The sequence below is a fragment of the Papaver somniferum genome, chromosome 1, assembly GCF_003573695.1.
Source record: "Papaver somniferum cultivar HN1 chromosome 1, ASM357369v1, whole genome shotgun sequence".
NCBI lineage: Eukaryota > Viridiplantae > Streptophyta > Magnoliopsida > Ranunculales > Papaveraceae > Papaver > Papaver somniferum.
In genome coordinates, this window is record NC_039358.1 from 245,080,710 (window position 1) to 245,094,154 (window position 13,445).

A 13,445-nucleotide genomic window follows, 5' to 3' on the forward strand; every position below is an offset into this window, starting at 1 on the left:
ACTATATATATGCAATAGTTACCCCACCATCCCCTGAGCAGCCGTGGTTATGTACTGGCATTTATGGTCCACCACATCCGGATTTACGAACAAACCTATCGCAAGATTTTCCTCTAATTTTCAACAACATCAACTCGACTATGCCTTGGGCTTTGCTAAGATATTTCATGACATTCTGGATCAACTAGGGAAACAAAAATGAAGAAGACAAGCAATATATGCACAATCTGAACCAATCCTCACAATGATGGACCAGATGGATTAATGGACCTAGGGTTCCGAGGCGGCCCCTACACCTGGAACACCGACCATCTTGGACAAGATAACATTTAAGAGAGACTGGATAGATCCCTTACAACCCAACATTGGCGAACATAAAATCCTAATGCAGCAATTACTCACCTCCCAAGGATAACATCTTATCATGCTCCAATTATACTGCATGTGAAAGCAATAGATTGGCAAGGAACAAATTCGAACATATTTGGCTATCTCACCCAAAACTCAAGAAAGTTGTTGAATCGACTTGGATTCAACAACAAGATATTGAACCAACCCTAGACCTTCAATTGAACCTCACAACAACCATTCAGCCACTCTCATAATGCAACAAAGAAACCTTCATACACCTACCAATTATGATCAAGAAATCAATATTTAGAATAAAAATAGCTCAACATCAGTATGCTACCCAATCAAAACTTAACCTAGAATTCTGGATGATCCAAGAAAAGCATCTAAGAAGCAACCATGCGGGTCCCTATAATGTAAGGCAACATATTAATAACAAAGTTCCAAAATTCAATGGCTATAATCAGGAAATCTCAATACAACATTCTTCCACACTAAAGAAACCATTCAACGATCCTATAAAAATATTCAACAACTCCAATATGCACAAAACAACTGGGTTAATAATTCATATGATGGTTCAACTCATTCTTGATCATTTTTCTAAACAATACACGGCTCCACCTGCGGTGATAGATGGTGGTCTTTTGCAGATATCAACCTAAGATTAACTACTATAACATTTAACTTTCTTACCAAGGAAGTATCTACAACATAAATCAGACAAGCTGTCTTCTCCATAAACTCTAAGAGTGCTCATGGTCCAGATGGTTACACAAGTAAGTTCTACAAATTTTTCTTGGAAACGACTCACACTCTATTGATTGATATGGTCAAAAGTTTTTCCAATAATTTGAATATGCACGCACTCATGAATCACACAAACCTCACTTTAATTCATACAGGACTCTACAATGTCACATATAAAATCATCGCAAAAATCCTGGTGAACCGAATTAGGCCACTCCTTCCTTTCTTAATAATCCCATCCCAAAGTGAGTTTGTTTTGCAGAGATCAATATACAATAACATAGAAATTTCCGGAGAATTATTCTATCATATCAGAATTTCATGCCTCACCAAAGACCCAAAAATAACTCGCAAACATGATATCCAGAAAGCCTACGTTAGTCTAGACTGGGATTCATCAAATCTGCTTTCATCAAGCTTAAATTTCCAACAATATTTACGAACTACATCATGATATGCGTCACATATGTAACATACTCATTCAACATTAATGATACACCATATGGATACATCAACTCAACAAAAGAATTAGGCTAGGAGACCCTCTTTCGTCCTATATCTTCATAATTTGTGCCAAAATCCTTTCCACTAACTAGGGAAACCTTCAAAACCAACATCTAACTAGTAAAAGGTCTTAACATATAGAACAAAGCACCACTCATTATCCATTTAATGTACGCTGACAACCTTCTAATAACTTTCAAATCCTCTACCCAAAGCAACAACCAACTCAAGGAACCACGGATCTTCAGCAAGACAGGTAATGAATACCTCCAAATCTGATATTATTCGTCACTCGAGACTAGACCCATCCAAGGTGACCGAACTGTAGAAATTTTTCGACATGACAACTACATCAGACCCCCTACATATCTGGGGGTTCAATTCAAACAAGGAAGAGAATTTATACAAACCTTTGCACCTCTAATTCAAATAATGGCAAGGAAACAATTAAAGGGATGGATGACAAAATTTCTACCCCAAGCAGGAAAAATGATGCTCATTAAAACTTCCCTAACCCCCACATAAAAGCACACTATGCAAACACAAACTCTACTCATCGAAGTACAAAAAAAATAGATCGCATCACCAGGAATTTTTTTTTGGGAACTACTCGTCAGTCAAAAAGCTTTGTGCAATTGGTTGGGATAAAGAAACAAAAACAATATCTGAATGAGGGCTTGGCATAAGGAAAAGTAATGAGCATAACAAAGCTCTTCTCTATAAAATAATATGGAATCTGCATGAAAAACTTGACTCCATCTATGAGAGACTATGCAACGAGAAATATCTCAACCAACAACCAATCTTACAGGGCACTCATACCATCTCATCTTCTTCAAGCGCTCAACGGAGGCAACTAGCTAGCAGCTCTAGTCCAAAAAATGCAACGATTGATTTTTCGTAGTATTGGAAATAGTTTAACAACACTTATTGTAGAAAATTGGATCTCATAGTACCCAAACCTAGATCCAGAGCAATGCTAACACATCCAAACAGTAGCGGGTATCATTGACCTGATCGTACACAGAACTGGATTCAAGAAAAAATGGACACCCTCCCCCATCTTGCATCCCAGAAAATCATAAACATCCACCTACCCCATGATAATTCCCAAGATAACATTATTTGGTCGCGTTCAAAATCTGGTAAATAAACTATTTCCTCGGAATACAAATGCCTAACCCATTAAGTTGGTCAAACTCCTTAGAACCCCCTCCCAGATATCATATTCATGTGGACACTTCCGTGTCCACCAAAGATTCATCTTTTCTTGTGGTAAGCAATAAATGAAGGGCTACCAACCTTACTATCATAAACGCATCCACCCGACCAACTCAGTCATTTGCCCAAAATGCAACTTTAATCAATAATTGGTGAACCACATGCTACTCCAATGATCAATAACGGTTGCATCTTGGAACACCTTCTTCACTCAGCACTCCACGCACCTAACACTAATCGTCATAACTCCTCAAACAACCATTTACCAACTCTTACAATAATCTACTTCTACACCTTGCATATCCTCTCCATGTTTCTTGCTCCGGACCTTATGGATATCAAGCAATGAGCTGGTATACCGACAAAAGCAAACAACAACAGATGAAATTATAGTTTAGGTCATAAAGCAACAACAAGAGTATTATGAGGCTTTAAAATTATCGCATCTTGTGTTACCAGGTGACTCTCCGATATCTTTCATTATGAAAACACCTAAAGGATATCAACAATCACTGGATAAAGATCAACACTGATGGAGCGGCCAGGGGCCACCCAGGTTTTGCAGGTGCAGGCTTCATCTGCAGAGACTCAGAAACATGAACTGTGATGACGCTGGCTCAACATATAGGAATTACGACTACCCTAACAGCAGAAACTTGAGCTATGCTCCAAGCAACCAGAACGACAACATAAAGGAAATGGCAAAAGGTGAGACGGATTCTGAAAACCTTCTCTGATTCATCATATCTCCTACTTCTCCACAGTGGCACATCGTGGGAATGGTTCATGAAATAAAAAAATAGGATGCAAAAAATTCTGCAATCAGCTATCCAACACAACTACCCAGAAGGAAACCGGACGACAGATGGGATTGCCAATCATGCGGCGGATGAAAGTCAAATGCGAGATCTTTCAACCAAAATTCTGGACCAGGCAATCCTAATTGTTATTGGTCAAATTATCTTCCACGACTCTGTGGGTACCAGAAATCCACGCAAAATTGTAACTTAACCCTTCTTATAAATGCGTGCTAAAAAAACAAAAAATAAAAGGAAAATGGGTCATTTGTCCAAATACTTTTAAAACATGGTTCAAATGGACGAGTAAAAATTAGTGTGGGTGAAATGGACACCAAAAAAATAGTAAGGATGAAACTGGATTCATCCTGACTTAAACTTAAAAAATAACAAGGATGAAACTGGATGCATCCTGATGTAAATTAATAAAAAAAAATATTTGAAAATGGGTAGGATGAAAGTGTTTACATCCTGGCTATTTTTACATTTTTGTCATTTTAAACAGTAATAAAATATAAATGTCCTTTTCACCCAGGAATTGTTGATTTTGGTCTTTTTAACCAATTTTGTGAAAACAAAAACAATGTATTGATTCGTACCCGATTTGTTTCTAATACAACACGAGCCGAGAGGAACAGTCAGCTCAGTGAGCTGGAAAAACATTTAAAACTGACTCTTACAGTGTGCACGTGCACAGCTGCTTGAGAGCTGCTCTCACTCTCTTCTCTTCCCATCTCTCTGAATATACAGACGAAGAACTGATGAACCCTAATTTCCACAACTTGAGTACGAATTTCACTTCATTCAAAGGTCAGTTGATACTCTCAAAGTGTTTTTACTGTAATATTGAATATAATTGCTCTTCTGACTTTGGTTTTTTAGGTCAAATTTGTGAATTAGGGTTTCCCTTTGATTCTTTTTTTTGGAAATTACATTGCTTGTCATATTCTTCTCCTTGATACTTATTTTACATATACCATATTTAGATAGATCAGAAATTTTTATTACAGACCTTTTTCAAGGACTCGCTAATTGAAGCAGCAGCAGTACTAGTTTGCCAATTGTGAAATCAAGTGACAAAAATGAACTTTTTTTTTTTTAATTTTTTTTTGGCAATAGAGAACTAAACAATCAAAGCCCGATGGTATTAACTGTAAACTGAATTTCTCAGTTGTCTAGTGTTGCAAAGTTTAAAAACCCCTGTTAGGTGTTATAGCAATATATACTTATTGTCAGTGGGTTCTTTTCTTCGAGCTACTTGAAACCATTTCCGCTAGTCGAATGTAATGCTATATGCTTATCTATACATTGGTAGCTTGCTAGACTATATTATATGAATGGCCTTATTACGAATATTATTTGAAATTGGTTGGGGTCATTTGTTGTTTGAGTGGAACTAGAGGGTCATTCGAACTCTATACTATTTTGGATCTTCTGTTAATTCTCCTTCCAACTGAAGCTGGTTTACTTATGTGCAGCTTATAACAGAGACAAATAGGGTAGTTAAAGTATTGAATGGGTGCTATGGCAGGCCAATGCCTGCCATCTCTGGGTCGTGTTAAGCTTACGGATCTCATAGCCTCGGAAGGTCTTCCTTCTGATACATACAAGATTTCTGTTTCAACATTGGCCCAGTCGTTAACTCAGTTTTCTGCAGTAATCATTCAACTCTCAGCTAGTGATGGAGCCCTTCTAAGATCTGGTTTGGAATCTGCTCACTTGTATTTCCATCAAAAAGCTTCGTATCCCAATGCACATATGGTACATAACCATGACTCCCGAGACTGGTGCAGGACATCTGGTTACTACGCAGAACCTCAACTGTGCCAAGAAACATATGATTTCAGACCAGGTCTCACACCAACAGAGCCTAACAACAACACAATGGAATACCCTCCGGCTGGTTTGCCAGATATGTTTCCATTGCTTGCAAGAGTTGCTAGAGATGTTTTGGATGCCATTACCTTTTCATTGAACTTGCGTAGCTCTGCATTCAACGGCATACTCGATAATGTTCCACTGAGAAATAGGGAAATTTCATCATCGGTGTTATCTGTTTGCTGTCACTCAAGCAGGCAAGCATTTCAAGGACAACAACATGGTTTGACAACTCAAGATGATGGTCAGTTGGTTATGTTTTCTGATCATGAGCATCAGGTCGATAAAGGTTTAATAACTCTTGTTAAGTCAGATAAACCAGGTTTGCATATAAGGGACTTTCATGGCAATTGGATGCTTGTGGACGCAGATCTTGGTCCTCATGAAGCCATAGTCTACCCTGGACTCGCGCTGTACTATGCCACTGCCGGGTATGTCACTCCTGCGACCCACCGAATAGATACAGGTAGTCTGCATGGCTATGGACGCTGTTCTCTAGCTTTCAAGCTCATGCCTAAATCCATGGCAAGTCTAAGTGGTTCGGAGATGAGTGCAGCAGGTCACGGAATTGAAGCTCAGTTTCAGCTTCCAATACTCGTGGATGACTTCATGCAGAGAACGCACCCAGTTGACCAACTTCATAACAGGCAAAGCTTCCAAAATTACAATTTTCCAGCTGCTCAAGATGGTAATGTCAGCATGTTGATAAATTTATTTCATTTAATCATTTTTATTGAAAATAGCATTTATTAGACAGTCCAATTGAGACGACCATTACAAGGTTATGGGTCACTTATGGACAGATTTTATTTTGAACATGGCAGGGCAGTGCCGTTGATGCAAGATGTAATTATTCTTCTGACCTGGTTTTCTTGAAGTTTGATTATTTTGTTTCTACCACTTTTATACCTTAGTAAGTAGCGTTTAATAACAGGTCACTGGATCGATGCCATGCTGGTACAGGATCTCTGAAGTCGTTGGTGAAGAGGAGGAAGCCAAATACAAGGTGTAAACCACTGCCACCGTCAAAGAGGTTGCGTCTTGAAGCTCAAAGAGTCCTCAAAGAACGTGTTCAGGAAATAGCAGACAAGAAGGGCATTAAGCTGAGGTTTTGCAGCTTGAAAGACTGTGAAAGTCACATACAGAGCCTAGATAGCCCTTGTGGAAGCATAAGGATGGAGATCGGATGGCCGCCTGGTGTTCCATTTGTTCATCCCCACGATTTACCAAATAAGGCAAAGCTTGGTTTCCTTGAAGCGTATGAACCTGGTTGGACGGCTTCCCAGGATGTGGAGTCGAGTCTAATCGAAACCGGACAGGCCAGTCAATACCCATCTAATTGTAATGCTCCTGCCCATTACTCTTAAATTTCTTTTATTCACTACTGCTTTATATAAAATTTGGACATGAACTGTTTTGATGGTTAAGAGACTCAATTTCGTTACTTACTGTTCCTTTTTCTTCCACAGGTAAAAGTTTGTTTGCTTTCAAGTCTTTCGAAGTCAATTGGATATAGTTATATCCAGTACTAATAGAAGCTGCACTTGTATTCATAATTTGCAGGAATATATTGGATCACCTCGACTTTTGTTATTTTGGATCAGCCAGAGTACTTGACATTTAACTTATAGTGGTGGGACTGTAAATAGAAGCCGCATTCACAGAGTAATAAACTGGAGTTCTTCCATTACCATGATTGTATACGGTATGTCTCAGATGTTGTTTCATTATCCTTTGAAGAAAAGCAATGTTATATTTTTACTTTTTTAGGGTAGATCTTACAGAAAGAACTTGAAAGAATGATATGTATCATCTTCCTTTTACCAGTTCTTTCTGTTCTTCTACCTGTATCACTTTACGTAAATATCTATGTCCGTGTACCATGTCAAACAATATGTGGACAGAACAAACAAGAATTGCTGCCCTTGTTTGGGCATACTTCACTCTCTAGGTTGTTGTTGTCACTTGTCGTCTTAATTTATATTTACAGGTTTAATTTATAGATTTAATGCATATAAGGCTACAAAACTTGATTCCTTATTAAGATTAATACAAGATTCTCTGCTAATCACAAAGTTTATATCTTGTTTTATTGTGACTGTTAATAAATTCTGTTGCATGAAGATGATCTAAGCATTGATATATTGCTGAATGAAAGTTTTGAGTTTCGACAGGACATTATAGTTGGCCCAGAATAGTACTGAAACACAAAACAAAAAGAATTACAGGGAAAAGTGAAGCCACACAGAGAAAAGACAAAACATGGATGGTTCTTATTGTACAATTGAGATTTTTTTTTCGAGATTTTCTCGAAATTTCAATAATGAAAAGGTTGATTATTCCAGCAGTTGCCAAGCCGAAGCAGTAAGTAAAGATAAATCTTTCCAGCCTAACTTCAGAGACCCAGTTTCTTCGTCTTCAACTAGAGTATAACCTTTCCATGGAAACATGCCTAGTAATAAATTTGCTTGAGCTGCTGGGTTACCACCGAGTGAAACCGATTTGAAACCGATTCTTCTCAACTCATCACCCCATCTGTCTACTTTCACTTCTCCTGTTCTTTTTGGTCCACCAACAGCCACAATGTTTCTAATTTCAACGCCGAATAATTGCTGTTCCACTTGATGTCTATCGATACTGTCTCCGCTTAATCCATCGCCTAGGGCATCAAATAATGCGGAGTAATAATGCAATGCTTCGACGAATCTGCCTAGGAAGTTACCTCCATGGCTTGAATCTTGTTCAACGATCGTGATCAGTTTCGGCCTCAGGATTTTGAGTAAGCTTAACGTACCGAGATCGGAACCGGTCACGTTGTATAAACAGTGGTGCATCCAGTGTACTATTGTCGTTTCACCACCTTGTCTTGGACTGAGTCGACTCAGATCGATTATGTTACCAACTTTACCTTCCAGTGGATTAAACTCAAATGGCAAACCCAGTGAACTGGCGAAATCAGAGAGCCGTTTCCCTGTTGCTTGTAGCATCAACATTGATGAACCAATCCCTGTAATTCTCATTGATCTGATCTTCTTTTTTGATCTTGATGCTAAGATATGAAACAACCCTGGCCATTGAAGTCCTTGCATTATATCAAGATCAATAATATGAATCCTGTCTTCACCTTCTAATGCTTGAAAAATTGCTTGATTTGCAGTGAAATGAGAGAATTTTATCAATGGAGAAATCGAATTGTATGATTGAAGCGCGTTGCAAATCTTCTGGCTCTGGTTCAAATTCAATGATTTATCAGAATCAAGTGGTGAATACGTACCTATACAACAACTTATGATTCTTGATTGTAATGCTTGACCAAAATATGATGCAACTCTTTCAGGTGATGTACCAAATGGTGATGATAATTGTGAAATCTCTGGTAATAAATCACTTGCTTCATCAAGATTATCCATTGATATTGATTCTGCACACTTTAGTAATAGCCCCAGTAATCTTAATCCACTTGATTCATCATCATCACTCTGAGCAGTATTACTCTGATTATCAGTAACCATCATCCTCCCCTGTTCTTCAAAATTCTGTTTCTTCCTCGGTGGGTTTTGATCATCTGATTGATCAGAGCCGTTATTGAAAATTGACAATTCATCATCATTTTGATTCATTCTTTTGTGGGTTTTCACTGAATTTGCTGCTGCTGCTGCATATTCTGATGATGATGATTGGTGATAAAGAAAATTACTACTACAACTCTGAATCATAATAGTAATCAATAATTGTACTCCTTTATGATTTTGATTATGATAGATCAAAATCTTGTAATAAAGACAAAACAAGTTTCGTTAGGATAGAATTTTGCAGGTTATAAGGAAAATTGGTGGTTTCTGTTTGTTCATGTTGGGGTTTTTTGCCGTTATCATTGTGTTCTTTTTCTGTTTAATTTGTCGTTAAAAGGTAACAGTTTTTCTGCCGACCGTCATTTGTTAATTAATTCATTAGTCTTTGATTACTTCACTAATCAAGGAATAGAAGTATGATTAGTTTAATCTTTGGATTACTTGGCGGTTGGAATGAGATTAACAGGCTTAATCATATCGTTTTCTTTGATTTTATTGATGATTGCCAAAGGGATTAATAGGTACAATTTAGCTACACATGTGTCGCGTTTTGGATGGTCTTACAGGGGATTCAGTATAAATTTAAAGCATCCTCGGTCATCCGAGTGGTTAAGTAGTTAGCGTACGCATCGTTGAATTTGCACAAAATCACACTCTTAGGGCTTGTGCATCTTTGGGATATTAACGGTGTAAGAATTTGGAACGGCATTACCTTACTGTTGGCGCGGTTGAAGTGCATTTGAAATCCGAAAACTATCCCTAAAATTTCATCAATGAGATCTATATGACCTCGAATTCAATGGTCCTTAGTCTACTGATTGGGTGGCCACCTCCCCGTGAATCTTTTAGTGAGGTCAAGTGCAATAAGACATCACTCGGCAATAATTGCAAACTCCACCCTACACTTCACATGACATACCAATGGCAAATGCTTGTGAGCTTACTCCCGCTGATGTTAACATCTACAATTATGAGCAGTTATAATCAACGGAAAATGGGCCATTTGTACTAATATTTTTAAAACACGGTTCAAATGGACGAGTAAAAAATAGTTTGGGTGAAATGGATAAAAAAAATAGCAAAGATGAAACTAAATTCATCTTGACTTAAATTTAAAAAATAGCAAGGATGAAACTGAATGCATCCTGATGTAGATTAGAAATAAAAAACAATATTTGAAAATGGGTAGGATGAAACCGGTTACATCCTATCTATTTTTACATTTTTGTCCATTTAAACGGTATCAAAATATAACTGTCATTTTCACCCAGAAATTTTTGATTTTAGTCTTTTTAAACAATTTTGTGTATAATCAAATAAGTGGACTTCTTTCCAGTTTTAAGAGTGTTTAGATACATTTCATAAAGTAATTTGCGACCAAGTTAAGTTGAAAAGTCAGATATTAAATTAGGAACCGAATTTTAAAATGATTATTTGTGAAGCAAATTCTTTTAGCTTCTGATTTATATAAACCGCCTTTCTATCAGCTCAGACATGCTATGATAGTATGTGTGGACATCAGAAGTAGAAGTCAGAAGCAAAATGATTTTGCTTCAAAATATTCAACTCTTTTAACTTCTATTAGTTATTCGAAAATTGTGCATCCAAACTAATTTCTGACTTTTGTATTTTCAGAAGTCAAAAAGCAATTATAAAGTGATATCCAGACGAGTTATGTGATAGCGTGTGGATACCAGAAGCAAAAGTCACAAAAAACTGACTTTTCTGCTTTCAAAAGCCGTTCTGAAAAATTATTGTCAAACTGACTTATGGTTTTGCGACTTCCAGAAATCGAATTTTTTACCTGCCGTCCCATTTTTGAAAAATCAGAAATTTGGTTGGAAATCAAATTTAAAAATGACTAAAAATAAATATACAATATTTTTTTGGGAAGTAAAAGTTTTGGACTTCGAACTTCTGAAAACTGATTTTACTTTGGTTCAAACAGGCTATTAGACTGGTTCATATGGGCATGGAAAAGATCCATTTTTTCCACTTTTGCACCCACTATGGGCATGGAAATATGGCAACATGCCTGGCTAAGAGGAAAATTTTCCACTTAACCAGGCCATGTCAAGTTTCTACCGAGCGGTCGAGACTAGACCGCTCGGTCACGACTATATCGTTCGGTGTTGTTTAGCCTGTTAGCGACTTAGACTCGGCCGTTTGGTGGAAACAAGACCGTCCACTAGATCAAATCCAACGGAGATAAATTCATCCGTCTATACATACCCAATATGAACATGTCTCGGTTCATAGAAGAGAAACATGCTGCCGAAAATCAAAGAGTTGAACTTCGAGATTATGTGAAAAATGAAATAAGAATACCAAGAAATGCGAGAGTTACACATCTGCGCAAATTTAGTACGTTACAAGATGAATGCATTTGTAGGAATTATGTTTAGTTCACTAATTATCCAATCATTCATGGGGCATTACAGGGCACTCCGCTTTGGGGACGCGTTTTATTCAAATTTGAAGAAGAAACAACGAACATTAACAACAAGATTCGATGATGTTGAGTGATCGATTCTCCATTACTTCTAAGAATGTTAACAAATATATTGGTATCATAACATGGGAAGCAGCTCGAAACATGAGAAGTAGTGAAAACCTGCTGGAGATTGATCAAAGGTATCGTGCAAAGTGGCTCCGTGACAACGGACAGGAGTTCTGATATGGAAGTTGTTATGAAATCTTAAAAGTGTAGTCAAAATCTAATATAATTTATATGTTTTAAGTTCTCAATTTTAACTTAAATATAAAACTTTAAAAGAAGATTATTATTTATCAAACAAAAGTGCAATTATATTAGTGATTTAAACCACGATTCAAATTAATGATTAACATTTATCTATCAAAATAACGATTACTAAATATATATTCCTCGAAGCCTGTTTGATTATCTGAAAACTCACTATTCTGAGTCTGAGATGGTGGTTGAGTAACATTAGGAAATTCAGAACCTTGAAAAGGTAACGGAGATGGTTGAACTGGAGGTGTTTGAAATTGGTGAAATGTTGAAGTACTTGTTGAGGTATAAATTACGGATTGCCTAAATGCTTCCATATTTACGCCACCACCAGGAGTAAGTACAGGACCTTGGGGCATGAAACCAATAGGATACTGGAATTGAATATCCGGTCTTCTCCATATCTGCTGATGTTGTTTCTCCTGCTGCTGCTGGTAGCTGAGTCTCTTCCACCATATTTGGAGTAGAATGACGACTTCTTCGACCTCCACGACTTCCACGACTTCTTACACTGCTATCACCATGGAAAATGCTATCACGACCTAAACCTATTTGAGAACTTGACCCTAACAGAGTCCCAGGTATTTCGAAACTCATATTTTCCCTCTGTCTCAAGAGAAAACTTTGTAATTCATTGAAAAGAAACGTTAATTATTCAACTGGTTATGATACTCTTCTGGTGATGCCACCACACCATGGTATTGATAGCTCTGGTGCAGAGCTTCATCACTGAGAGGAACTGTAACAATATCTCCAACGGTTAATAAAGTCTGGACTTCCCAAGATATTTGAGGCATATTTGATGACCCATTTGACTGCTAGGATATGTATATGCTTCGCCTATCGGTGGTGGAGGTTGGGATGAAAGATCTGTAAATGAATTTTTTTTTAATTGCTGCGAAGTTAATATTACATAAGTTTTGTGGATGAACAACAATATTTAGCTTGCATACCTTTTGAAACCAACTGTAGTAATCAAAGTAAACCAATCATCCTGTGAAATTATTGAAGTTTGAAATGGGTTGATTGATTTTACCTTTCTGCCTTGTAGCTGAAACATATGTCTTTTTCCGTAGTACCAAATACCATGACCCGCGATTGGACTGTAAAACACAAGTTGCTTAAGGCTTAATTGTAGCATGGCTTGTGTTATTGGTTCATGGTACTTGTAAATGGAAGTATACATCATTGACCTAACGCTGATACTAGTTCTGCACAATTGTTGTATCCTCTGAACAGCAGCGACATTTTGACCATCATTGATTTGACTAATCCAATATCATCTTTGTACTTTTACAAGATTGGAAAAATTAATCGTGTTTTGTGAAGATCAGGTTCGCAGACCTAAAAGTAAATATACCACCAATACTGAAAAATAACATCGACGAACATTCTTGTGTTAGTACATTCTGTGAGAGCATAGCTCGGTCAACCTCGCATGCGTTGCTGTATCAAGCATGTTTGTCAATGTTAGTGATCAAAACTATGAGTCTTGATTTCTAGCCTATTATAGCTAAGTCTCAGACTAGGATAGGAAAGTGTAGTAAGCTCAAGGACTTCATGGCGATTCATCATACAACGACGAAGATCTACACAAGGAACCGTGGAACTTCATCAACA

At 37.4% G+C, this 13,445-nt stretch overlaps 2 protein-coding genes across 8 annotated transcripts; one reads left to right on the forward strand and one right to left on the reverse strand.

The window, feature by feature from the left end:
* Positions 1-4,318: 4,318 nt before the first annotated feature.
* On the forward strand, positions 4,319-8,785 carry LOC113323369. Of its 7 annotated transcripts, none has more exons than XR_003347555.1 (5): positions 4,319-4,433; positions 5,102-6,189; positions 6,465-6,842; positions 6,971-7,206; positions 8,659-8,785. XR_003347555.1 is itself a non-coding variant. In XM_026571690.1 (5 exons), the coding sequence occupies exons 2-5, from the start codon at positions 5,139-5,141 to the stop codon at positions 7,015-7,017; spliced, it is 1,350 nt and encodes a 449-aa protein (XP_026427475.1). In that variant the 5' UTR covers positions 4,319-4,433; positions 5,102-5,138; the 3' UTR covers positions 7,018-7,514. The 7 variants fall into 7 exon arrangements, 3 of the variants coding, with proteins under 3 accessions (XP_026427475.1, XP_026427447.1, XP_026427464.1); XR_003347565.1 differs by having other exon boundaries at positions 7,065-7,206; XR_003347558.1 differs by lacking the exon at positions 8,659-8,785 and adding an exon at positions 7,676-7,794.
* On the reverse strand, positions 7,616-9,403 carry LOC113323396 (scarecrow-like protein 23). The gene has a single exon (XM_026571698.1). The coding sequence runs from the start codon at positions 9,215-9,217 to the stop codon at positions 7,838-7,840; it is 1,380 nt and encodes a 459-aa protein (XP_026427483.1). The 5' UTR covers positions 9,218-9,403; the 3' UTR covers positions 7,616-7,837.
* Positions 9,404-13,445: the final 4,042 nt, after the last annotated feature.

Excerpts from the sequence above, each read along its gene's own strand:
- LOC113323369 (XM_026571662.1), top strand. The coding sequence starts at position 5,139 with ATGGGTGCTATGGCAGGCCAATGCCTGCCATCTCTGGGTCGTGTTAAG. Across the intron at positions 6,190-6,464 it reads TTTTCCAGCTGCTCAAGATG|GATCTCTGAAGTCGTTGGTG; the intron begins GTAATGTCAGCA and ends ATGCTGGTACAG. Across the intron at positions 6,843-6,970 it reads CAGTCAATACCCATCTAATT|GTAAAAGTTTGTTTGCTTTC; the intron begins GTAATGCTCCTG and ends TTTCTTCCACAG.
- LOC113323396 (XM_026571698.1), bottom strand. The coding sequence starts at position 9,217 with ATGATTCAGAGTTGTAGTAGTAATTTTCTTTATCACCAATCATCATCA.